Genomic DNA, 27,830 nt, shown 5'->3' with positions numbered 1-27,830 from the left:
CACCTCATCGTCCAAATGGGTCCTATCACAAGACTGCTGAACAGGTGACAGCATGCTATATTGAGGCCCGCTTCGTCAGACAGAGAGAAGAATCAGACTGGGGTCTGGGTTACCCTGGCTCGCATCACAGAAAGTCTCTAGTATCTGTTTTTCATGTACAATAATACTTCGAAATAATAGAATGCAGATATACATCTCTTCATAATTACAAAGAAATTATGTGTGAACTGGCAAAGCCTAGGAGGGAACATAAATAAAGGAAAATAATTTGATAGGCAGCAGGCATGCAAGTGATCTAAAGTGTTTATAGTTACAAATAGCTTTTTTTTCCCTTCTAAGTGCAAGGCATGTTCACTGTAGGCAAATTAGAAGATACAAAAAGCAAGGACTCCAGTCCTAGAAAAGAATCACTTTTAACATCTTGGTTTGTAACTTCCAGAAAGAAAGGTATTGATGTAGTATTTGCTCTGGGAATAGCAGTGTTTTTCTACACTGCACATATACTGATGGTCCTTTCGTTTGACGTTTTGATGCCTGCTGTGTTCCTTGTTGACCACCTCTTGGGGTCAAGGTGGTATACCTGTCACCTTTAAAAAAGCCCTTCTTCCTTGTTAGCGGTCCTCAGGGCTGCTCGATCCACCTCAATGCTTCCCTAATATCCATGCCTATTGCACGTGGCCTTGGTGGTGTTTTCTGAACTCAGGAAAGACCAGTACTGCAGGAAGAGGGCAGGGCACTGACCACCAAGCCTCTGACCTCCTGTTCTGAGACTCACTCTTCTCCTAGGAACTGACAGGAAGAGAGTTATTTCTCAGAAGTAAAACTACAATCATATCTGAGTTTAAAAATCACATAGACAAGCCAACATCTAATGCTCAATTGCTAAACCGAGTTGTTCAGACAGCAAATCACCACGAGTACGTCTACTGGGCGTTACCCAAATAGCTACTGGTTTAGCTAACTGGGTAATAACTGGAGTGAGTACTTCTGTTTTTTTGCTTTTTATTTTTTTGTTTTATTTTTGGCTGTGTTGGGTCTTCGTTGCTGCATGCGGGCTTTCTCTAGTTGCGGCGAGCAGAGGCTACGCTTCGTTGGGGTGCGTGGGATTCTCATTGCAGTGGCTTCTCTTGTTGCGGAGCACAGGCTCTAGGCGTGTGGGCTTCAGTAGTTGTGGCACGTGGGCTCAGTAGTTGTGGTGCCTGGGCTTCGTTGCTCCGCAGCATGTGGGATCTTCCCAAACCAGGGCTCAAACCTGTGTCCCCTGCATTGGCAGGCAGATTCTTAACCACTGTGCCACCAGAGAAGTCCTGTGAGTACTATTTTTAATAGGAGGTAGATGCTCCCTCACTTGCGAACAATTGTGCCCTAACGTGCATCTGGAAATTTAGCAGAAATAGCCTCTTCTTCTGTGAGAGTTGGAGTTGCTTTCCCCACAGGGAACCACTGATTTTTAAAGAATTAGAACACAAGAAAATGACTAACAGCAGGCTGCATGATTAAATGCACGGTGATTCAGAGGCCTCCCGTGACCTTACAGTACCTAAGGATTAATGGTAAGGACATGGCTTCTCGGGGATTCCCCACAAGTGGAAGACATAGGCTGAAGACAACATCCAGGACAGTATCCTTGGGAATAAGCCCCTGATAAGAGTTTCCTGACCTATCCTTTGCTTATTCACAAAGAATGCAAAAGGTGGGGAAGACTGGGGAGTAGAACGTCTGGTTGCTTTAATTTTCTAATTATGTAGAGAAAAGCAAGTGGCATTTGTTATTATCTGCAATACAAGTCAAAGTAAGAGAGGAAGGTCCTCAAAAGAATAGTCCAGCCCCTCAAGATGCCTTAAAAGAAAAAAAGAAAAAAAAGAAAGCTTTTAAGGATGTAGTTATATATTAACAGAGAATTTTAGATTTCCTTATCCTTGAAGTTATGAAATGTTCCAACTACATGTAGGCTAATATATCAATATTTGTCTATGTCTTCACTTGTGTTTCTCAGACTGAAGGAATACTCAGGTCCATGACAACCGATAAATCTTTCTTTTGGAATGAAAAAAACATGTTAAAAAACACCATTTAAGGGACTTCCCTGGTGGCCCAGTGGTTGAGAATCCGCCTGCCAATGCAGGGGACATGGGTTCGAGCCCTGGTCCGGGAAGATCCCACATGCCACAGAGCAACTAAGCCCGTGCGCCACAACTACTGAGCCTGTGCTCCAGAGCCTGTGAGCCACAACTACTGAGCCCGTGTGCCACAACTACTGAAGCCCGCAAGCCTAGAGCCCGTGCTCTACAACAAGAGAAGCCACTACAATGAGAAGCCTGCGCACCGCAACAAAGAGTAGCCCCCGCTTGCTCCAACTAGAGAAAGCCCGCACAGCAACGAAGACCCAACGCAGCCAACAATAAATACATACATACATACATACATACATAGAGTTAAAAAAAAAACCAAACAACCACTATTTAAGTACCTAAGATGAGGACTGAAATTGAAAGCTAAGCTTAGAGGCCTCAGATCTCTAAGAATAGAACTGGATATACTTTTGATAAGCCTTGTAGGCTGTGATTAAAAGAAAGGAAATCAAATGTTCTAAAATGTCAGCCTGTGACTGTCCATGAAATGACAATAAAGTCTGGGCATAGTCATTCTTTACAGACAAAATGCAGTCATCGCCCATAATAAGGGCTCCCTCATACATCTCTTTTGTGAGGGTCCAAGGTGGGGCCATTTGGTGCTGAGATGGGGTCACCAGAGCAAAGACATGGGAACTCCTGAGTTCACAGGATATTCCCTCCTGAAATACCCTTTCCACCTTGGGTGTCTCCGTAAATACTCCTCATTCTTAAAGACTCAACTCAAAGCTTCTTTACAACCACAACAGGCAGAAGCACAACAAATTCAAGGATTATCTATCTCAATCATGGCTATATCCCCTACATTTCCATGGTGCCTTCCACATAGTACCTAACCCACAAATATTTACTGAATGAACAAATGAATGAATGAATGAATAATTTGCTTCCGTATTACCTGTGCCTCCTTTGGCACTTATCCCGTTGCACTGCTTGTTCTCATGTTCACCTCGCCCGGCACCATGAGCCTGATGACTGCAGGGACCATGCCTTATTTATTGCTCTGGTGTCAGATCCAAGCACAATCTCACACATAGTAGGTGTCCAGTAAATACTGGAAGGCTAACTGAATGACTGATGGTCTACACCAAAACGCAGCTGACTGTTAAAAAGCAAGCATGACCTTTGAAGGATCAAAAAAAAAATTCCTTAGGCTGGAACTCTGCTTTTACTTTCACATGTCTGGCTTTTGTGAAAACTGTTTTTTTCTGACAAGCTCCTTATGTGGCAATATTAACTACTAGCGTTATTTAGAGATGACTATCATGGACTCCAATTAAATTTAAGTTTCTGTCATTTTTAAAAAAATGAGCATAGGGACTTCCCAGGCGGCGCAGTGGCTGAGAGTACACCTGCCAATGCAGGGGACACAGGTTTGAGCCCTGGTCCAGGAAGATCCCACATGCTGTGGAGCAACTAAGCCCGTGCTCCACAACTACTGAGCCTGCGCTCTAGAGCCCGCGAGCCACAACTGCTGAGCCCATGCGCTACAACTACTGAAGCCCGTGTGCCCAGAACCCGTGTTCACAACAAGAGAAGCCACTGCAACGAGAAGCCCACGCACCACAACGAAGAGTAGCCCCTGGTCGCTGCAACTAGAGAAAGCCCGCACGCAGCAACGAAGACCCAACGCAGCCAAAAATAAATAAATAAAATTTTTTAAAAAATTGAGCATAGATGACATAAATGAAGATCTAACTTACTAAAAATATGATTTAGCTAAGATTAAAATATCCTTAGTTTTCTGTGGAGTTACCAAAAATATTTAGAATAGAATAAAATCTTTTCTATTATTTATTCGTTCATTCTTTTTTTCTTTTTTTAATGAGAATTTTTATGATCTACTCTCTTAGATCTTACTCTCATTAGAATTTTAAGATCTTGCTCTCTTCTTTCTTTCTTTTTTGAAACTTTTAAAATAGACTTTACTTTTTGAGGTTCACAGCAATACTGAATAGAATGTAGAGAGTTCCCGAATATCCCCACCCCCTACACTTGCATGGCCTCCGCCATTATCAACATCCCTCAGTAGAGTGGTATATTTGTCATATTCTTTCTTTTTTAAAAGTCTCATGAGAAACCACATCAGGGCTACCTGATTCTCCCTTACTACTAATCTAACACTGACCCTCCACTATTTTCTCTTACAGATCTACTAAGGCAGAGACATGTTTGTTCTAGTTCATCGTTATATTCCTAGTACCAGGCACATATTAGTCACTCAAGAAATATGATGAATGAATGAAATACAAGGTCTGATTACAGATTTTGACAAACCAAGGATGTGAACAGTCGGTGTGTCAGCTACCCCTATAAATGGCCTCACCAGGTTTTGAATGCTAGATGCTTTACATGAACAAACTCACTTAGTCTTCACAAGAACCAAGATGGCAGCCACTACTGTTAACCCTAAAAGAGGCCTGTGATTCAGAGAGGTTAAGTCATTTGTCCTTAGCTAGTAAGTAACAGAGCCACGATTTCAACATAGGCAGGTTGATTCTGAGGCCTATACACTTAACCACAACACTCCCGGCCTCTCCGTCCCAAGCTGGACCTAGAGGCTGAGTTTGTCTTGTTTGCTGTAGTCATGGCTTCCTGAACTGCCTGTCCAATCAATCTGCACATTTTCTCTGGTCCCACACTCAGAAATCAGCCCTGTGGTTATCATATTTCTTCAGCTTACTTCCCTTGGTTCACACACTTGCCCTCTGCTCAGAGCAATACTTGGGGTTGATTTTAATAGGATTTATCCTGCTCACACGGATGACTTGCCCAGGATCTGGCGTTTGGTTATCAGTTTCCTATTTTCCTTGGCCTGTTGGCCTCTGAGTGGGAAGATTTTACCCATTCCTATGGTCCCATGACCACACCAAGCACTCAGGCTGGAGTCTCATGCTACTCCGAGGAGCAGAGACATTCCCTCTTTATTCCAGACATTCTGAGCAACTCTCAGAATTTATGCCCAGGCAGATATGCAAGGCCTGGGTAATGTTTTCATTGTAATTCTACCAAGAAGCCACAGAAAATGTGAGACAAGGCTTCAGCTATGTTATTATATTGTCTGTTGCCTGGGAAATGGCTGGTGATAAATTCCAAGTATAGTTTGTTTTTCATTCAATGTATGCTTGAATGCCTGCTAGGTACAAGGTACTGGATCAAGTACCTAGCTACAAGGTGGCAGATTAATTGGACTCAATCCAACAAGTATTTAATGTCCTTTTCCAGCCTCTGCTATTTTTACATGCTTGGCCCATAGGATTAGTACCAGCATGTGGAGCTCCACATTTTGTGCTATGGTGGCCAAGACTGGAAAATACATATTGGTTTGTTTGTTTTTTTTTGCGGTATACGGGCCTCTCACTGTTGTGGCCTCTTCCGTTGCGGGGCACAGGCTCCGGACGCGCAGGCTCAGCGGCCATGGCTCACGTGCCCAGCCGCTCCGCAGCATGTGGGATCTTCCCGGACCGGGGCACGAACCGGTGTCCCCTGCATCGGCAGGCGGACTCTCAACCACTGCGCCACCAGGGAAGCCCCTACATATTGGTTTTAAATGTAAAAGAATCTTTGCAAACCACTGCTATGGGTCCCTCTCCCTATTGCCTTTTTCATAAAACAACTAGTCATCTAGTATGCCTCTATAATTCAGGGCTCAGCCAGGGAATGGTAAACCACTCTAGATCTTTCAGGCAGAGGGAATTTAATACAGGGATTTGGTTACATGGGTGACAGAAGGACTGAGAAACCAAACAGAAATGATGAGGCAACCCATAACATTAGCAACAGCAGGAAGCAACTATCACCCCTAGGTGTGCAGGGACAAAGAGAGGAAATGGTGTGCCTGGAGCTTTCTGGTAGGATCTAGAATGAGAGTAAGAGATGCTCCAGTGGAAGCAGGAGCCACACAGGGGCTGTAGCCACAGCTGGAGTGGCAGAGGAGGCAGGGGTGGGGCTAAGAGGAGAAATAGTCTGACTTTTCTCCTCCTCTTACCCTCTAATCCTCCGCGGTGCCTCCCACTGGCTGAACCTGCTCAGGAGCAGAGGGCAAAGAAGCCTGGAAACACAGTGATGCACAGCTAAAGGAGGGAGAGGAGCAAACCGAAAGCAAACTCCCAGTCCAGTCCTAATATCAGGTACTGAGAATTCAGAGTCAAAAGCATCCTTCCTGCCTGTCACAGGTCACCATGCAGTAAAGAGACAAACGAGTAGCTATAATGCGGTATGAGAATTGCAACAACAAAATATGAGGGCATCAAACTGAGGCATCTGTGGGGGATCTCAGAACGCTTTCCAATAGAGCTGACCATCGGAGTTAAGTCTTGAACAGCAGGCATTAGGCAAGGAAAGAAGGGATGGATGGAAATGCACATGAAAAGGCTTGCTGATGAGAGAGAACAGGGAGCGCCTGGGGAGCTAGAAATGGTTTGGAAGAGCTTTGGTGGCTGCTGGCTGGGGAGTGGTCTAGGTCACGTCAGGACAAATTTTGTGTATCAGACTGAATTTGAATATGGGCCCTTACGTGCAGAGAACTCCTTCAATACTTTCTACCTACCCTTTTTCCCCCCTTTTTTTTTGTTTGTAGTAAGTCATACTATTTTTCTTAAAGAGGAACTCAAACTGTTTAAGCTTCGGGACCCACAAAACATGGGTCTGCCTCTGCTGGATGCTACAAAGCAATACAACTAGCTGAGATGGACCAGAATCCCACAGAGCACAACCCCACCAACAAACACTGTGCGGGCTTCCCTGGTGGCGCAGTGGTTGAGAGTCCGCCTACCGATGCAGGGGACACCGGTTCGTGCCCAGGTCCGGGAAGATCCCACATGCCGCGGAGCGGCTGGGCCCGTGAGCCATGGCCGCTGAGCCTGCGCGTCCAGAGTCTGTGCTCCACAACGGGAGAGGCCACAACAGTGAGAGGCCCGCGTACTGCACACACACAAAAAACAAAACAAAACCAAAAAAAACCACTGTGGTAGTCCCACTGAAAAGTTGAGGAAAATGCACTGAATCATTAAGTAGTGCTACCCAGTAGCCAAAGGAACCCACTCACCAGATCAAGAGCAAGACAACAGGATAGTTTGCACTTCAATGTTTTCTATCGCTCAGAGACATGATAGTATAGGCAGGAGGTCCTCAGGTCTTTTGACCACAGACATCTAAATTAGACACACTTACATTTGGGCAGTGGAGGGCAGGGGGAAGCACAGAGGGAGGAGGCAGTGAAGGAGGGAGAAGGGAGGACAGAGGAGAGAAGATGATGAGGTACCCAGCTCATCATCACACACTAACCCTATCTCGTTGTTTGCAGGTTGACAGTTCACAGCTGCAGAGGTGGAGCAAAAGAGAACAGGGATTAAATAGGGCACCAGGAATCCTGGTGTTTTGTCCATCTAGTTTTGCCACTGATATTATGACCTCATAGGTACATAATAAGAAGGTCAGACCAAACGCCAATCTATCACTTTCAGCTCCAAAGTTCTGATTGCTCTTCCTCAAATGCCATATCATTTCCAGCACTGACTGCTGGGAAAATTATAAATGATACAAAGTTAGCAGGAAAATGAGCCAATTGCTATAGCTTAAAAAATGAGTATTGTAGGTTCAGCATGCATATTCAGCCATTTGATGGTATTTAAATAGATATTTAAATTAGAGCTTAGTCTGGTCTTTATTCTTTACAGAACTGAAAAGTGATGTGATGCTCTCCACTCTCGGAAAAGAAGGGAGTTTTGTCAGGGCATTGGGACAAGGCCAGGGTCTATGGAGTTTAAAACAAAATGTGTTATGGCCAACAGCCCTTCATAATAAGCATGAAGAATCACTATTAAGGTAAATACATCCTATATCTAGGATCCTCATCATGTTTTTCTGAGCTAGTAAAAAGTCCAGAAAAGTCAAATTACTTTGCTATATTCACATAATAATTTAATGTCTAAGTTAAATCTAGAACCAATGAAAATGGAAAGGGTTAATGGATATATCTTCTCTATGTATGTTTTCACCCATCTACACAAATGCATTTGGTATATTTATTTATTATAATGTATTTATTGCTTTAAAAGCCATGTCAAAAAATTCACTGAAAATGGTTTATCATAGCTAATATAAACAGCTTTAGTTTTATCCTATAAACTAGTACATGGTATACTTCCATTTCACTTGTTTATGTTCAAGGCCAGAAATTTAGAAAATGACAAAACACATTTCTACATTTAAAAGATAGGGAGTGGGGAAAAGAGAATTGGATGAAGGACGTCAAAATGTACAAACTTCCACTTATAAGATAAATAAGTACTAGGGATGGAAAGTATGACATGATAAAAATAATTAATACTGCTGTGCTTATATATGTAAATTGTCAAGAGAGTAAATCCTAAGAGAAAAATATTTTCTCAAGAAAAAATCATTTTTTTCCAATTTCTTTAATTTTGTATATATACCAGATAATGGATATTCACTAAACTTACTGTGGTAACCATTTCATGGCGTATGTAAGCCAAATCATTACGCTATATGCCTTAAGCTTATACAGTGTATGTTAACTATATCTCAATAAAACTGGAAGAAAAAATGATAAAAAATAAAGTAAAGGGAGTCTCTCTCTTTCTCTATTTCCAGATTTGTGTGTGTACACGTGCGCGCACACACACACACACACACACACAGAGGCAATATAGGCAGAAGATCCTTTGACCTTTTTACCACAGACATCTAAATTAGACACACTTAAATCTGGGCACTGAAAAATCCAATGCTTTTTCTATGCATTTAGGAAATGCATATAAAATATATCCAGTATAACCAAAACTTCTATTTAAAAATTTCACCCTGCTTTTCCGGCTAAAATTATATGATGATGATTTGAAGAAAATGCTGACGCTGTCAACTTGGCAGTCATTGGCTATTAACAGGATGTCTTTAGATTGATGAACTAAACCACATGGGCTTCTGCTTTTATCATGGCTCTAGGGCTGAATGAGAAATGGCAGCCAAAAAGCTAGCCAAGTGGTAGTTAACACCATAAATCACTTATGAGTCATGAAATAGCTATCAGATAACAGGTATTATGAGGAATAAAAGGAAAACAGACATTAAATTTGGTTTGTGGGGAGCATGTAGTCTCATTGGTGAAACAGGATTAACAGAGGTGAAACCAATAAAGGACAATTCAAGAAAGTATATTCTACCTTGGCGCTAAACAACATGTTTTACACGGTAATGAGGTAGGGATCGGCCATCCATTCATTTGTCAAATATGTGTTCAGCTCCTTTGTGGAGGATGCAGAGATGAAAGGCACAGTCCCATTCAAGGAACTCACAGTCCAGTGGGAAGACAGACAAGTACACCAACAATTACAATATAACGGGAAACTGCTATGATGGAGGCATGTGTTTGGGGACCAGGGAGTACAAACGAGAGAGATGTTACTCAGATCTTCCACCTGTTCATCCAGTTGGAATAATGTAGTGTAGCAACAACAAACACACTGGCCAAACAAATAAACCACAGTGAGGGATGAGTGGTCTGGCAGAGTTGACTCTTGAGATGAGTTTCAAAATTTGAGTCTGGTTGAGCCAGAGGAGGAAAGAGAGCTCTGGGGAGTCAGAATAACATGTGAAAATCCATGAAAGGCTAAAAGAACAGGGCACAACAGGAATTAGCCCTGAGTATGGAAAGGAAAAGTCATGTATGAAGATGTGGTAAACCGAAATAGTGGTCTGAATGCTTCACTATTCTGCGATAGAATTATGCATCTGTTCTCTTGCAACAGGCTCATGCATCTCCCTAGCCCTTGGATTTTGACTTGGCCGTGTGACTTGCTTCAACCAATGGGATATCAGTGGGCAATGATGTGAACCGAGGTTTGAAATATGACTGGTGGGTGGGTTGCCCTGTTTATTTCTGCCAATGCCATAAGGAGAACATAGTCTAGGGAGCTACTGCCCCCCCAGCCAGGGCCCCAGCAGAGCAGAGCTGCCCTTGCCTTCCACAGACATGTGGTGAGAAACAATATCTATTGCTGTATGTTACTGAGATTTTTGTGGTTTGTTATGCAGCAAAAGCTGACTCATACTGAGAGCCCTGAGTAGTTCAGTTTGGCTAGAGCAAAGGGTACAGACTTGAAGTGAAGCTGACTGGAAGACATAACCTGGGACTACACAAAGATATCTTCCTGAGATGGCATTAACGTTGGGCAGTATTTCTAGCATATTACCCATCACCTAAGACAAGGACTGAAATCCAATGCAAAAAATCTGCTACAGCCTACTACACAGACATTCCAATTAAGGATTTCAAAAAAAATTTAAGCTACAGAAACGATATCAGTTTTCATGGCAAAAAGTAAACAAAACAACAGTTACAGTCTTTTGTTATTGTAATAGTCATATTACAGTAGTACGAAGAGTGGGGACACAATTTAATGATAATTTTAATTTGTCAATGACTTTTTAAAATAATTCTTTGTGTTTGACTGGCAAATGATTTTATCCTGATTACAATGAATTCCAGAAATAGGGACACGAAAAGTGTTCGTCTACAAAAAGCCTTTTCCAATAGGTGCTACTCTTTCAAGGTGCTTAAATCTACATCTTATATTTCCCTCTAAAAAGCTGCATCTGGCATTTGAATACTTTAAAGGAGGAGGGGGAGAAAGACACCCATTTAAATGGCAAAAACAGGCAGACACAGCATGAGCCAACCCTTCACAAGTGCACTAGAAGTCAGACTGCGTGGAAATCATTCTTACAGATGAAAGCATCACCGTGGTTACATGGCAAGGGCAGAAAACCTTGGTTGAATTTAGAACAATGTGATTAAATACATACTCACAAATTCTATGCTCCTCCCTTCAAATGTACAGCTTAGCCCCCCTCTACTTGAGCATGGGCAGGGCTTAGTGACTCCCTCCTAATAAAGAGAATATGATGAAAGCAAAGCTGTGACTTCTAGGACTAGTTACAAAAGGTACTGTGGACTCATCCCTGCTCTCTTGCAGGGATTACTGGCTCTGAGGAAAGCAGCAGCCATGCTGTGAGAACATCCAAGCATCCCTATGGAGAGACTTGTCCTTCCCATGCAAATATAAGCAGAGTAGTCAGGGAGGGCCTGAGACCCTGCTAATCATTCCTGATAGTGAGTGAGCCAGCCATCCTGGAAGTAGCTCTGCCAGCCCCATTTGAGCCTCCAGCTAACTGTAGCCCTGACTGACATCTTAACTGCAACCTCATGAGAGACCCTGAGCCAGAAGCACCCAGCTAAACTATTCCTGAATCCCAGACCCATAAAATCCACGATTATATATGTTTTGTTGTTTTAAGCTTCTAAGTTTTAGAGTAATTTGTTCATAGTAATAGATCAATACATAGGGCTTCTTTCTGCAGCCATGGTAAATGCAAAGGGTCATTCTGTAACAGGAAAAAAAACACAACAATCTACAAAATAAAAGATGGTACAAAGAGATAAAGTGATAGAGCATTCATTGTCAATGCCTTAAGGTCACTATACATTAGGAAAACACAATCCATCAAACCTTCAGAGAAAGGTCTTATTCCAAAGGACATTCAAACTGGACTTTACCGGATAATTAATGGGTGTGAAAAGAGAAAACTATTTCTCTGGAATTCATCTCTCAGGATATGAGAGGGAGGGGATAGGAAAGCAAGAGAGGAAGAAGACAAACATGTATTTCAGCAGATTTTTATCAGCAATGAAAAGACGATGTCTCATGCAGCTGAGTATCAACCATAACACAACATCACAGGGAAGACTTGTAAATATTTAAGCATCAACCAGTAACTTATTATGAGAGCTCTACTGGCCCTCTATCTTTCATCACGTTGATCTGTCCCATAAAGAGAATTTTTCCAGGAATAAACCAGGATACAAGGGACATTAAGAAGTTTCACAGATGCTTACCATTGAGGCATTCCTGGCTCACAACTACTATGCTTCACTTCTGAATTTGTGACCCAAGTTTTCTGCCAAATGTATCGTCTATGCCAACAGCTCTTTTCAGCCACAGGAATTGAACATAAGAACCCTACTTCTCTCACCCAGCTTTGAATCCATTGGGGACCTAGCTTTTTCTCTAGACTTCTCAGCCCTGTGGATTCACAGTAAACTGTGGCACGAGCATAAGGGACTCAGTGTTAGCTTTAGTGTGTCATCTGCTGCCCTGACAGCCACTTCTCTGTCTCTGAAAGGTGGTGTCACTGACTTAACGGCAACCAGAAGATGGCCGATTCCTTTTCTATCTGTGTTTGCTTAGGGGAGTTCAGTTGTGTTTCATCTTATCCTTCTCCCATGCCCCTTTTCTCATTTTCTGAAACGAAGACAATCTTTTTCAAGTTAACCACAGAACCTGACTGATAAAAATTGATCTCTAAAGATTGTCTTTCTTTACATCCAGTCATTAGAAATTTGGTCTTCGGTGGCAGGGAAAGCTCAAGGAGAGACATTTTCCAACTTCAAGAGTCACTCAGGGATTTTATCCTCAAAGAACAATAACAAATTAATCCTGAGAGCCAACAGAGGTTAGAAACTGCCCTAGCGTCAAGCTTTTAGACAAACATGATATTTTCTCTTGATTAAAATGACATTCCAGGGCTTCCCTGGTGGCGCAGTGGTTGAGAGTCCACCTGCCGATGCAGGGGACACGGGTTTGTGCCCTGGTCCGGGAAGATCCCACATGCCGCGGAGCGGCTGGGCCCGTGAGCCATGGCCACTGAACCTGTGCGTCTGGAGCCTCTGCTCCGCAACGGGAGAGGCCACAAAAGTGAGAGGCCGGCGTACCGCAAAAAAAAAAAAAAAAAAAAATGACATTCCAATATTAATATTTTTTAATCCTCAATAATAATATTGGAGTGACTAGAGCTCTTACATCCAAAAGATTTGATCCCACAGAGTAGACGTAAAGTGCTCATGAAATTTACAGAAACTAATGAAGTCCAGCAAAGGGAAAGTCTTTGCAATGATAACTTCCAGTCATTTCCAGTAAACTTTTTTTCAGGTGCTGGCATAGGGAAAGACATGACCCCGTCTAGTAGGAAAAAGGACATAATGAAAAATCAAGAGATGTGTTAACCAAAAAACATGTGCCTGAAAAAGTAGGAGAAGGTAATTTACATTTATTTGCATAATGCCAGTGATGTACTTGCTATCTTAATAGATCTTCACTGTGAACACAATAGAGACAAATGCAGAGACATAAGTAATTGATAAAGCTCAACTATATCACCTTGAATTTGGAACTGTTGCATTTTAATAATTCTTAAATACAAGTACATTTTGATTTATTCTTTATGTTTCCATTGTAGTTATGCTGGAAATCTGTATATTGGAATAAAGTATTTGACCATAAATTACTCTCCTTTTACTTCTTTATATTACATAGTACGACATTCTATTTTTTTAAAATTATGTGTGAAGGCAGGTAATATTTATTATCTATAAGTTTCAGTTTAGAACAGTAACAGAAATGTTGCAAATTATTTGTTATAAATAGGAGACAATATGTTTGCTAGGGCTGAGAATCATGGCTTTATAGGTTTCAAGTCCCTTCCCACCTCAGGACCTTTGCACATGCTATTGCTGTCTTTGCCTAGAATGCCCTCTTCTGACTTTCTTTCTTACTGATATGGCAAACTCCTAAACTTTCAGGTCTCGGTTAAAACAGCACTGACTCAACAGAGTAAGTCAGAGTCCCCTCTTCCATGTTCATAGAGCAACCTACATTTTTTCATAACACATAAAAACTGAAATTAAGCTATTCATGTATTTTTTTGTTTAATATCTGTCTCTATGCAAAGTACATAAAAGGCAAGAGCTGTATCCCCTGTTTACCACTGTGCTGTTAACACCCAGCACCAGGCCTGACATGTAGTAGATGCTCAGTAAGTGCTGGTTAAATGAATGAATGAAGATTCAGAAAGATTAAGCAGCCAAGATTACATAGCTAGTATGTGGCAAAGTTAGGATCCTAACCCATATGTGATTGATGCCCCAAACTGCATTCTTTCCCTCCCATCATGCTGTTTCCAGCTAAAGCAGCATCACGCATAGTAAGGTGAAAACGGTTTCTCTTCTAAAATATCAGAAGTGAAACAAGATTAAATTACTTTGTTCCAGGTTTCTCCCTATTTGCCCCCAGGCTGAGACACTATAATAGAAGTATAACTTCTATGGCCAGACCCATGACCAATTTCCCTATAGGTTACCGCCCTACTGGGCCTATGCTAAAATCCAGAAGAACTGTCAAGTGCCAAAATATATAACCGTAAAAAATGCTTTTATCAGGGACTTCCCTCATGTCCCAGTGGTTAAGAATCCACCTGCCAGTGCAGGGGACACAGGTTTGAGCTCTGGTCCGGGAAGATCCCACATGCCATGGAGCAACTAAGCCCATGAGCCACAACGACTGAGCCCACGTGCCACAACTACTGAAGTCTGCGCGCCTAGAGCCCGTGCTCCGCAACAAGAGAAGCCACTGCAATGAGAAGCCCGCGCACGGCAACGAAGAGTCGCCCCTACTCGCCGCAACTAGAGAAAGCCCACGTGCAGCAACGAAGACCCAGCGCAGCCAAAAATAATAAATTTTTTAAAAAGTGTCTTTATCATGTTCATAGGTACCCAAAACAGGTCACCTGACTTCTCAAAGCTGGTCATCTGCCAGGTCACGGATGCCCCAAGGCTATCCAAACACAGCAGAACAGAGTGCATTAAGAAGCTTGCAAATAGTACAACTATAACCCACTAAAACACTGGTTAGTGTAGCAGTTCACATGCTATTAACTGTGGATATTAGGAGCCATAATGAAACAGGGTTCACCAAACCCTGCACAGTGCTGGCCTCCTCTGTGAAACCCCCGCCAAGCAATGAATTTAAAGGTGACAACAGGGCAGAGGAAAGCAAGCACAGATATTCTGGAATCATACACATCTGGATTCGAATTCTGGTCCCCTGCTGTTCAGCTGTGTGGCCTTTGTGACAACTGACCATCTGGCTGAGCCTCAGTTTCCTCACCTAAAAATGGAGCTAATACGGATCTCATAAAAGTTTTATGAACATTAAAAATATACTAAGCAACTGCTGGTTTATTAAGTAATTGCTTAATAAACGATAGCACCATTTCTTATCAAAGACCACAGTGCTGTCTTCCTGTAAATTCTGACAGCATGTACTTTCCATATAACTTGCTTAGCAGTTGCCATCTCCCTACTTGTACATTCAGTTAATATATCATATTCTTTCCTTATCCAAACCGTGTCTTCTATTTTATCCAAATGAGATTGTATATATGGGACCAAGCACAATATTGCCAGATGCATCTGGCACCTAACATAACAAGCAAAAGCCATAAATCATAGTATTATCTCACACACTGCCCAGCCAAGAGCCTTACATAAACCTTGAATTTCATAAATATTTGTTGATTTATTATAGAAAATAAACCAGCTATGAATTCCAGCTGTTATGGATATACAATCTAAACGTGAAAATCTTTAGTTGGATGGTTCCTCTGATCCAGTATATTTTGGAGAATCATGGAAGCTGAAGGAGTTGCATGAAGACTGAAATCAGGGAAATTTCCCAGTTCTTTTCAGATAAATAAGTAAACTGAATTTTGTGGACTCTAGACCAACTAAGCTACTGTTGTCTGGGTTCATAGACGGTCCAAGATATCAGTGTGGATAATGAACATTTAAATAAATGGAAAAAGGAAATCAACAGATTGATCATCTGGGAATGACATGCAGAGATCACAATTAGAAATTGAGTTGTCAAGACGATCTCGTTAGAATCACACAAGGCTAACTGGAGAGTGAGTTTAAGTCAGAATAGTTAGGACTCAATTGTCCAGGTTCAGGGAACAACAGAGGAACCTCAGAGCTGATCCCACCCATTTTTCTAAATTTTGGAAGCCAGGCTACAGAGCCATTTACCTGAAGATGGTTCAGGGTTTAATGGGGAAAGGCAGCGAAAATGTAGCCTAGTCCATGGAGGAATCGCTTTTCTCTGACATAAGTTAACAGTGAGGAGAGAAAGCAGGCGCGTCACATTTTGCTTCTGTGATGCACGTGGAACCCCTTCAATTCTGGGTGCCAATAATGAGCCAAGTCTCAGCTGGAGTTTAAGCTTTGGAGGAACAATGTGGGCTGCAGGATCTCTCTGAATCATTAAGGTCTGAGGATTCTCTTTCTACTACAACCTATGGGAGAAGACAGCTAAGAGACTGTTCCACACAATCTTATGAAAAATACTTTAAGTTAAAGGAGACAAAGGGTTAATGAGAGCGAGAAAGACAATCAGATGGAGTGAAAATACAGTCTTCTGTTAGGAAATAAGGCAAGTCGTGAATGGTCGTCTACTTCGCCGAGCTGATGTGGAAGGAATGTTTGCAATTTCTATTCTCTAAAAATGCATATTCTTTGGATATTTCAATGATAAGAATGGCGTTAATCAGGGGCTTCCCTGGTGGCGCAGTGGTTGAGAGTCCGCCTTGCCGATGCAGGGGACACGGGTTCGTGCCCCGGTCGGGGAGGATCCCACATGCCGTGGAGCGGCTGGGCCCGTGAGCCATGGCCACTGAGCCTGCGCGTCCGGAGCCTGTGCTCCGCAACGGGAGAGGCCACAACAGTGAGAGGCCCGCGTACCGCAAAAAAAAAAAAAAAAAAAAAGAATGGCGTTAATCAAAGATCTTGAACTAGAACAGTGTATTTCAAACTGAGGTCATAAAACCCAAAGGTGCCCCTTAGCCATTTTTTTTAAATTTTTATATTGGAATATAGTTGATATACAATGTTGTATTAGTTTCAGGTGCAAAGCAAAGTGACTTAGTTATACATATACATATATCTCTTCTTTTTCAGATTCTTTTCCCGTATAGGTTATTACAGAGTATTGAACAGAATTCCCCATGCTGCCCCTCAGCCTTTTAACAAAAGAAAACAGGAAACAATAGTAAGGGAAAGTATTATTTCTATTTGCCTCAGTTATATAAGTTTGAATGCACACACATGCACATGCATACAGCATCATGATGTAAAGTGTATTTCTTCTTGTTCATTATGTTTTAAGAAGTTTGAAAAACTTTTGAAAAATTAGAATAGAGAAATCAGATGGAGTACTTCTGGTGAAAAATTAGCCATATCAATAGAGTCATGAATTTTTTTTTTATGAAGACTCAGCAGAAAGTGAGGTTCCCCTCAATGCTATGTCAGAATCTCAACACCCATATTTCTTTCAGTCTTACTTTTGTAGCTTATTATCTGTCTAAGTGCACCGCCTAGTAATAGCACTTATTTTTACTCATTATAATAAAGTGTCCTTTTAAAATTGTATTCTACACTATAGTGATAATCATATTTTATACAGAAAAAAAATCAAACTGATCTCTGGTTTTTATTTCCAGTCCTGACATTGGCTGACTTCTAGCCTCTTTGGGCCTTGATATCTTTATAAGTTTCTTTTTTATATAAAATGAGAGGGTCAGGAGAAAAGATGGCTGAAGTTTCTTCAGTTTTAAAATTCTATTGTTTTGATTTCGTGGAAAGGCAGACATTTTTCTGCATCAATCTTTTCTGGGTTTTTGGACCACAAGGCTAATATCAAAACATGAATCACTTTGCTGTATACCTGAAACTAACACAGCATGGTAAATCAACTATACTTCAATAAATACTTTTTTAAAAAAATTATTGTTCTCCTTGCAACCATGAATCCCAATTGCAACAGGACTGAAATACTTTGCTGGGAATGAAAAGTGCCCTGGGCGCTGGCCTATAAACCCCTACCTTAAACCCCAAAGCGCACCCTCCCAGTTGGTGATCAACCGAAATCACCTTCCCTCATGCTCAGAGGGCATTTCTCACTTTCTCTTACTGTCATCCTACCTGTGTTTGTGAAATACAGGATTTTGCTTATCTACTCTACTCTTTCGGAATACATACATACATGTATGTCAGAAAATTATATCATGGAAATTCATATTTCGAGGGCTGTCTGGACCACTGTTTGAGGATCCTTGGCTGACTTTTCTCTGATCTAAGCATTCAAGTGTTCTTGCAGAGCAGGAAAGACTCAGTCTGGCAGGAACGAGGACAGGACTTCCAAAAAGAACAAAGACAACTTGTGACTTGCCGAGAGTGACTCAGGCGCTGGCTCTGTGCTCCCTGAGTCACAGCTGATCCATCACCAACCCCATTAGAGGGTGTCCTGTTGACAGAGGTGGCCACCTTCCTGGCTGCCAGATCGCTGGTACACTGCGAGGAAATTATGTCCTTCTCTACATCTGCTGATTTAGTGCCCTGGCACAGGAAAACCCTTTAGAAAGGAAAATCAGAACTGGGTTGCAATCAAAGCAACAATTATCTGATGAGGACCTATTATTGCAAAGCAATTCAGACCTGAGCCCTGCTTTCTGCCATCGTGCTGTTCATTAACATGTGATGACTGCTAAAATGGGTGGGAGAGATGGTCAGAGCATTAGGTATTCAGGGGGTGGAGACATCTGTTGGTCCAGAACAATCAACAAAAACTTCATGCATGAGACAGGGGTTAAGCTGAGCCTTGAACTAAGAGTGAGATTCACATAAGGCAGGGAAAGGAAAGGACATTTCCAAAGGGGGAAGAACAAAGTGTCCCAAAGTGCAAAGGCAGAAATGCACATGGCCTGTTGGCATGGATCAAGAATAAACATGAGATATTATCTTGGTAATCTGCATTTTACATCTCAAATTTGATCAAAGAAGTATATCCTACCCATCTCATTAAAGCAATATGACTCACAAGAGCAGATAGGTACTAGTTAGCTTTTCTCCCAATCTACATTCCATAAAATTGTGTCCTAGAAAATACTTTTACTGGTTATCTCTTTTCCTGTCACTTTCTTTGTGTCTGATATGTAAACCCTTTTCCCACTTCTCTCTCATCTGATCTGCTTCTGGAGTGGGAGATCTTGGCCAATTACAGGATAGGGTTAAATTCAATCGAAAGAGTCCATTATTGTATTACACAACACTGCTAAGACCTGTAAAGGGTAGAAGAAAAGGCTAAGTAGGATCTCTATTCGAAAGAAACTTTAGTAGGAAAGATTAAACATTGGCCCATGGAACTGTTAAATAAAATACTGCCTCATGTTATAGGAAGATGAGCCACAAACAGTATTTAATTTGAAGTTTAGAACTGGCATGGTCTACATAAGCACATGTAAATCATATGTTGATATGACTCATGCCTTACCTCAAGGCTGACCGTTGCCTGGTATGGGCACTGCACAAAAAAATGTACCAGACCTAGGAAGTGAGCTCTCTACTTGCCATGACACATGTGGACAAAGAATGCTGCTTGCCATACGAGCAAACAAAAGATGTTGTGTCCATCAAGCCAGCAGCCACTACGGCTGCCCCCACCAGTGCACCCTGAGGAGATTCAGGATGGAAAGGAACAGAATACTGGCTCTAGGTAGTTAAGGTTCGTATCAAAGGAATGATTTCAATGAGCCCAGACTCTTGCATCTTCCCATTCATAGGAAAGTGCTAAATTCATTAATTTGAGATGCCTGTTTTTCCTTAATTAACAGTTCTCTTTTGATGTTCCCACTACCTGGTTTTTGTTGCAAAACTCCTAGAAATCCAGGTCCTCCTTCATCTCTTCGGAGCAGCTCCTCAGACCCATCTGAGAGGCTGCATCCCAGGTTTAAGTCCTCAGTGAGTCCGCCAAATAAAACATAATTCTCAACTTTTAGGTTGTGTGTGTGTTTTTTTTTCAGTTGACACATATGTTTGATGCTACATCTGTCCAGAGTGGGGTATCATGTTGTAATTCTACCTGGATGGGCATATTTTTTTTAATTCATCCATCTAGTGGGGACCTCTTTCTCTCATGAGCTCAAAAGCCTTTTAGAGGTGAATTGGGGTTTCTGATCCTCCCTTTGCATACAAGCAGACGTGGCTCTTAATAAATGTTTTGTAGATTATTCAATTTTCTCAATATTGGGAATTAATAAACAAGAAGCTGAAGAATAGCTGGAATAGAATTAATTTAGGTCCATTATTTGGAACTTTATCATTGCATAAGCACCACCGTTACACTCTTGTTTCGGCGCACTCAGCGAGAGGAGTGGTCCAGCTTACCTCGTTCTCCTGGGGTCCCTGGCACACCCGCATTTCCTGGGAAGCCTGGGGCACCTGGGGGTCCTTGTTCACCAGGGGTTCCAGGGGAGCCTGGTCTCCCAGGCTCTCCAGGAGGCCCTTGGATGGTCCGAATTGATGTTGACTGGCTGGGAATCTGGTTGAGGATGGCTGTGTACCTGGCCATATGACCTGAGACACGAAGGACAAAGAAGCATTCGATGAACTGTCACACTTAGAAAGGGAGAACTGAAGGTATTATCTGTCAAGGTTCCAAACAATTCTGTTAGACACCCACCAACAGGAAGAAGCACATCCCTCTGAAATAAGTTGATTTCCAACTGAAAACTTTTTGCATTTTACTTCGGATGATATTAACAGCTGGACTGTATTCAAGTCGCATCTCATGTGTTTGGAATTCCACAGCTCACGTCAGCATCTCAGTAAACATCACTGACCAGAAATCATAAATTTTATCTTCACCCCCAACATTTATCTGACCCCTAAATCCTCACCCAGCTGCCCCTTTTCCCCAGCGATTTCCACCCAAGTAATATGTCTTTCTTCCAACCCACAAAGCCTGTCCCACCCTCTTGCTCAGTAATCCCCAGACAAGTGCTCTGTTTCAACTCATTTCTTCATTGCCAAGGCTTTTTGCAGAAACCTTTACTTGGGTCCCAGCTGCAGAAACTCTGAATAGCTTTATTTTTAAAAAAAATCTGGCGCTCTCTCCCAGAATCCCTTAACTCAGCTGTGCCTGGAAGAATGTATTTTAATAATTAGAAGTATAGATTGAGAAAGTATTTGATACCATAATGCCCCATTTTTCAGCATCATCAGGAGATAACATTTTCCCAAAGAAGTGAACTTTCCAGATGACTGTCATTTATTCCTTTGTAAACACTGAACCCTAAATAAAGAATAGTAACCATTTTTAGAGGGATGATTTCTAAGATATAGTCAATGCGTTCTTAAGCATAGGACCATGACTGTAAGTAGGATTGGCCTCCTAATGACCCAGGAGCCATTAGTAGGCATGTCCATGAATGTTTGGGTGGGATCAGACATTTCCACATCTGCTTTTTCAGCTTCCTCCTTTGATAAAAGGGCCATCCTTTATTATTGATACTTCTCTAGCTGTCATCACCTCAGCCTCACACAGCTTCCCACATAAACTTTCCTAGCATAATTCAGATCTGGACTAAAAACCAGGTAACTGAGCATGTGAGGAATTCTATGCTAAATGATAATCAAGTTCTGAGGTGAAGCCTAAGGAAGGAAATAAGAAGCCCAGAGAAACGTGAAGGGGTGTGTGGGCAGATGATTGAGGTACCAGAAATAAAGCTTCTGGGTGGGTTGGGTTTTGCTCATAGACTGGCATAAAATCTCTTCTATTTTTTTCCTCTGACAAGGACATTGACAGGCAGGGCCTCCCTATTTTACTGACATATTTCAGCTCTTGTATAACCCCTGTTGGTTTCTATTTCCTAGAAGTTATTCACAAGAATCTGAGAATTGCTGATGGGAAAAACTGCATTTTGGACTCTCAATTTTTAGGGCATGTTTCAAATAATCACCTATTTATATAAGATTTTTATTCTACAGTGGAATAAGATAGCAACTATTGTGAAATCTTCCTTATATTATAGTCAGTGAGTCATGTTAGGATTTAACCCTTAGGTTTCCTTAAAATCATTACCCACCCATTTACAGTGTATACTTGAAATGAGAAACTTACAAAATAATCCAAGGTACAGGTTAGCTTTGGACATATTCTACTTAATGTTGTTTCCCTTTTATAATTAATTGTATCTTCAGAGATCCTATTTTGGCATTAAACTTAAGTAGTTTCATTTAACTGATAAATTCTTTCACAACCACTAGTTTGGGCAATATAATACAAAATGAAATAAAGTTAAAATATAGGGAGCATTACTACTACATCTGAAGAGAGTAGCTTTGTATTCAGTTTGCCCTAAGATTTACGTCTTAATGAAAACTCTTCCAAACCCCTGTAGACCTTCACTCCATGCTTTCTGCAGGATGAGATCTGGGTTTATCTACTGCAGATGGAATTTTGGACCCAGCCAATAGCACCTTCTTGGACACTTACAGGATTCCCAAACTTCCCAGGTTAAAAAAATATAACCTCAAAGCTGTTAAGGCAGCCGCTTAGGTAATGTTGGCCTTGGAGATGGTGGATGCTACAGAACCAGGGGGCTTGGCAGCAGAGCTAGGCCAGAGCTGTCTGGGTTTGAGAGGAATATTTCATCTCCTTGTGGCCTCAGATCTTTGTGGAACTAAACAAATGACTGGCAGAGAGAAGGGCCCACTCTAGTAACCCTCTGGTTAGATTACTGAGACAAAATACAAAGTCAGTGGGCAGGGGAGAAATGCACAGATGCGTGGGTATGGAAGTGAATGAGCATGAATCAGTAACTGAAATACTGGCCTGTGGGAAAGTTCAAGTTTAAAATGAAGAAATGGGACAGGTGTGATATAAAGTGTGTTCCAGTGTAATTTTTGGCACGGAGCCCAAGTATCATGTCAAATGTTCACATGAAGCCTGTCCCCATGTGTGCATGTATGTTTGTGTGTCTGCATTTTTTCTGGTATAAATCTTAAAGAATAAAGGGAAGGGCCTTGGGCTAACCAAAAGCAATGGGTAAGAAAGAGATATGGATTTAAATCTAGGGGCTTGAAGGTAGCTTCTGATGTCTTAGGTTCCTGAGAGCCTTTATGAAATTAAAAGGTGGATGAAAAGCTTGAAGGTAGCTTCTGATGCCTTAGTTTGGCAGCTTTCAAGTGCTGAGGACTTGAGAAAAAAATCTATCTATTTGGAGAGATGAAGAAGAAATAAAAGATTTGATATGGACAGTCAAGTTAAACCTATATGGGCAAACAGAGAGTTTTTGGACAAACAACAGAGAGGAATTTGGTCTCTGCACTATCGATGCAGAACTCTAGGGTAATATGTAATGATCACTTAGATGGGTTAGTGATGGCCATCTGTAAAGCTTATGTTTCTGCAACAAGACAAAGCTTAGTCTTTACGCTTGTGTGAAAGGCAAATTCCCATTTGGACGTGTAATAAAAAAACATCTGTAACTATAACGCACTTACTTTGGATGAGCTGTTCGCACACCTGATGTGCCACTGCCCTCACCATGGCTTGAGACTGTAGGTCACCCTGGATGAGAAAAAAGCAGACTGCTGACTCTCAGCCACAAACCCAGCCAATGGCAGGACTTCCAGGATGGAAATGGGACTTGACTCGTTGTTCCCAACCTGGGCTCTTTGTCTCCTAGCAACAGGTAGGATTGACCACCATGGTGCACACGGAGAAGGTGTAAGCAATCTGGCACTCGTGGTACAAGGTTCCTGAGAGCCTTTATGAAATTAAAAAGTTCAAGTGCTTCTGGCCCCAGATTCTAAAAAATTTACTAGTTTTGTAATAAACCCATACATATTTAATGTCTTATTTATCGCTCTTTAGAGTTTGAAAATACAGCAATTTCTCAACCAGTGGCTTACTTAATACTAATAGCAACTCAGAGGAAAGATGTTAAATCCATCTTACAGATGAACAGAGTTAAACATACTGCCCAAGTTTTTCACAGAGGTAACTGGATGAGCCCAAGGTCACTGCTGTTTCTACTAGAGCCGACAGCACAATTATATGAGCAGTGGCACAATTTCTCAAAGGATATAGAAGGCCCCTAAAATAAACTGATCTAAGTTTCGCGGCCAGTTCTTTGATTCCATGCTGCCTTTGTCTTCCTTGGTTCCCATATTGGAAATACACAAGCCTCAATCTACCGCTTGGCATTTTGAATAGAGCTTTTACTTTTCTGAAGCCTTTTCACATCCATTATATTATGTCTTCATTAAATCCACTTTGTGAGTTAGATGAATTTGATTCTCTCCATGTTAGCCTGAAAGAAATGGCCTAAGGTCATCTAGCTGGATAGTAGCAGATCTGCAACTAGAAGTCAGCACTCCTGATTTCTAGCCCACAGGGTGGTTTTCCCTTGAAAATGTGCTCAGAGCCAAGCGAGTTGAGGAGAGGGGGAAGAGGAGTGGTATTAGAGCAATGAGTAATCATGAGAGTAAATGGTTATCCTTTATCACGCTTATGCAACAAAAGGTGTGCAGTCAGCTGCCGCTGGTCAACACTCCAGAGGATACTTACTCTTTCTCCTCTTTCTCCCTTTGCTCCAGGGACACCCTGTAAAATTTTAAATTGTCAAGTTACTTGTGACACTGCACTCGGCCAAGCATGACAGTGTATCTTTTCTTATTGTATCAACATTTTTTATTAGCTCTCATAATTCTACAGCAAAAATAGATACACAGCAACAGGGTTAAACAAACAGCAACCTGTAAACGCATCAAGCAGAGATAGCTGTTTTAAACATTTTACTCCTCCAGCCTTTGAATGCACAGACACGATAGGTTTGAATACAAAATTGGGATCATGCAGCAATACTGCTTTGCAACATAGTGTCACTGAATAAGTCATTCACATCTTTTCACACAAAACACCACCCTCTGAATTGTACTTTACCGATGCTGCATAATTGATTTCACAAATCTCTGCTGAAAAGATAAACTGTTTTAATTTTTGAAAGAATATCTCTCACAGAAAGGAAAAGATCTTCCAACTTAAGAGTTCAAGTAAAAGACGAAATCTGTGAAATCCCACATCCTCACTCTGCTTTCCATCCAGAATAACAGCAAACAATTCTTTCTCCCTGAGTCTCCCTGATGATACGAGCTTGTGTTAACACGAATTGTCAGCTGAATCATTTTGTTTTGTGGCTTAGCTACTCTTTGATCCATAGGAAACTTTACCATATCTGTAAAAACTTTTACTGATAAAACAATGGCGTTTTTCGTGTTTCTGCAATGAAATTACATGTATAATGCAAAACATGTGTCTTCAGAATAATTTCATCTTTTTGTTTCAACTCCAAGGCAGCGTAATAGATTTACTGAACAACATTTTATCCTCTCTATCAAAAGGATAGTGAGTGCCATTTAGAGATGGAATTTGCCACATTGTCAGACTGTTCCCAGTTGTTACTATAATCTCAACAGGTCCCAAATCAAACTCATATCATCTTCAAAATCTCTATTCAGTTAGTCATCCAAATTCAAAATTCTGGGTTCACTCCACGGTGTGCAGGTAAACTGGCTTTCTGGAAAAATGAAAAGCCCTCACTTGTACTGTTTTCAGAGGTGTAAATGCTTGTACTATGGCTGATTTCAAGTGACAAATGTGCTGTCACTGAAGATGGAGTTTCAAAGGGAAGAGAAGCACAAAATCTACTCTCCCAAGCACGTACAAGCCAGTCCAAGCCCATCACTGGTTATATCTTTTACCCTTCCTTCCCTTGCCTCCTTTTTTTCTTTTTGAATTTTATTTTATTTAATTTTTTATGCAGCAGGTTCTTACTAGTTATCCATTTTATACATATTAGTGTATATACGTCAATCCCAGTCTCCCAATTCATTACACCACCACCGCCCCTGCCACTTTCGCCTCTTGGTGTCCATACGTTTGTTCTCTACATCTGTGTCTCAATTTCTGCCCTGCAAACTGGTTCATCTGTACCATTTTTCTAGGTTCCACATACATGCGTTAACATACGATATTTGTTTTTCTCTTTCTGACTTACTTCACTCTGTATGACAGTCTCTAGATTCATCCACATCTCTACAAATGACCCAATTTCGTTCCTTTATATGGCTGAGTAATATTCCATTCTATATATGTACCACACCTTCTTTATCCATTCGTCTCTCGATGGGCATTTAGGTTGCTTCCATGACCTGGCTATTGTAAATAGTGCTGCAATGAACATTGGGGTGTGTGTGTCTTTTTGAATTATGGTTTTCTCTGGGTATATGCCCAGTAGTGGGATTCCTGGGTCGTATGGTAGTTCTATTTTTAGTTTTTTAAGGAACCTCCATGCTCTTCTCCATAGTGGCTGTATCAATTTACATTCCCACCAACAGTGCAAGAGGGTTCCTTTTTCTCCACACCCTCTCCAGCATTTGCTGTTTGTAGATGTTCTGATGATGCCCATTCTAACTGGTGTGAGGTGATACCTCATTGTAGTTTTGATTTGCATTTCTCTAATGATTAGTGATGTTGAGCAGCTTTTCATGTGCTTCTTGGCCATCTGTATGTCTTCTTTGGAGAAATGTCTGTTTAGGTCTTCTGCCCATTTTTGGATTGGTTTGTTTGTTTTTTTTAATATTGAGCTGCACGAGCTGTTTATACATTTTGGAGATTAATCCTTTGCCCATTGATTTGTTTGCAAGTATTTTCTCCCATTTTGAGGGTTGTCTTTTCGTCTTGTTTGTACTTTCCTTTGCTTTGCAAAAGCTTTTAAGTTTCCTTAGGCCCCATTTGTTTATTTTTGTTTTTACTTCCATTACTCTGGGAGGTGGATGAAAAAGATCTTCCTGTGATTTATGTCAAAGAGTGCTCTTCCTATGTTTTCCTCTAAGAGTTTTATAATGTCAGGTCTTACATTTAGGTCTCTAATTCATTTTGAGTTTATTTTTGTGTTAGGGAGTGTTCTAATTTCATTCTTTTCCATGTAGCTGTCCAGTTTTCCCAGCACCACTTATTGAAGAGACTGTCTTTTTCCCATTGTATATCCTTGCCTCCTTTGTCATAGATTAGTTGACCATAGGTGCATGGATTTATCTCTGGGCTTTCTATCCTGTGCCATTGATCTATGTTTCTGTTTCTGTGCCAGTACCATATTGTCTTGATTACTGTAGCTTTGTAGTATAGTCTGAAGTCAGGGAGTCTGATTCCTCCAGCTCCGTTTTTTTTCCCTCAAGACTGTTGTGGCTATCTGGGGTCTTTTGTGTCTCCACACAAATTTTAAGGTTTTTTTGTTCTAGTTCTATAAAAAAAATGCCATTGGTAATTTGATAGGGATTGCATTGAATCTATAGATTGTTTTGGGTAGTATAGTCATTTTCACAATATTGATTCTTCCAATCCAAGAACATGGTATATCTCTCCATCTGTTTGTGTCATCTTTGATTTCTTTCATCAGTGTCTTATAGTTTTCTGCATACAGGTCTTTTGTCTCACTAGTTAGGTTTATTCCTAAGTATTTTAATCTTTTTGTTGCAGTGGTAAATTGGAGTGTTTCCTTAATTTCTCATTCAGATTTTTCATCATTAGTGTATAGGAATGCAAGAGATTTCTGTGCATTCATTTTGTATCCTGCAACTTTACCAAATACATGGATTAGCTCTAGCAGTTTTCTGGTGGCATATTTAGGATTCTTTATGTATAGTATCATGTAATCTGCAAACAGTGACAGTTTTACTTCTTCTTTCCAATTCGGATTTCTTCTATTTCTTTTTCTTCTCTAATTGCCATGGGTAAGACTTCCAAAAGTATGATGAATAATGGTGGTGATAGTGGACATCCTAGGCTTGTTCCTGATCTTAGAGGAAATGCTTTCAGTTTTTCACCATTGAGAATGATGTTTGCTGTGGGTTTGTCATATATGGCCTTTATTATGTTGAGGAAT

General features: G+C 41.2%; 1 protein-coding gene across 4 annotated transcripts in view; it reads right to left on the bottom strand.

Moving 5' to 3' along the window:
- The window catches only part of COL14A1 (collagen type XIV alpha 1 chain), a 257,518-nt gene that overhangs the window by 5,034 nt on the left and 224,654 nt on the right, over positions 1-27,830 (bottom strand). For all 4 annotated transcript variants that reach the window (XM_027092565.1, XM_027092562.1, XM_027092564.1 and 1 more), the window contains exons 43-45: positions 24,455-24,490; positions 23,386-23,452; positions 20,266-20,454 (exon numbers count right to left, since the gene is read on the bottom strand). In XM_027092565.1, the coding sequence (XP_026948366.1) occupies positions 20,266-20,454; positions 23,386-23,452; positions 24,455-24,490 (292 nt within the window). The remainder of the gene's footprint in view (positions 1-20,265; positions 20,455-23,385; positions 23,453-24,454; positions 24,491-27,830) is intronic.

Source organism: Aethalodelphis obliquidens, unplaced genomic scaffold, assembly GCF_003676395.1.
Source record: "Aethalodelphis obliquidens isolate GAN/ISIS:26980383/991018 unplaced genomic scaffold, ASM367639v1 scaffold79, whole genome shotgun sequence".
Lineage (NCBI taxonomy): Eukaryota > Metazoa > Chordata > Mammalia > Artiodactyla > Delphinidae > Aethalodelphis > Aethalodelphis obliquidens.
Note: the sequence above shows the minus strand (reverse complement) of the source record. Positions and strands in the feature narration are given on the sequence as shown.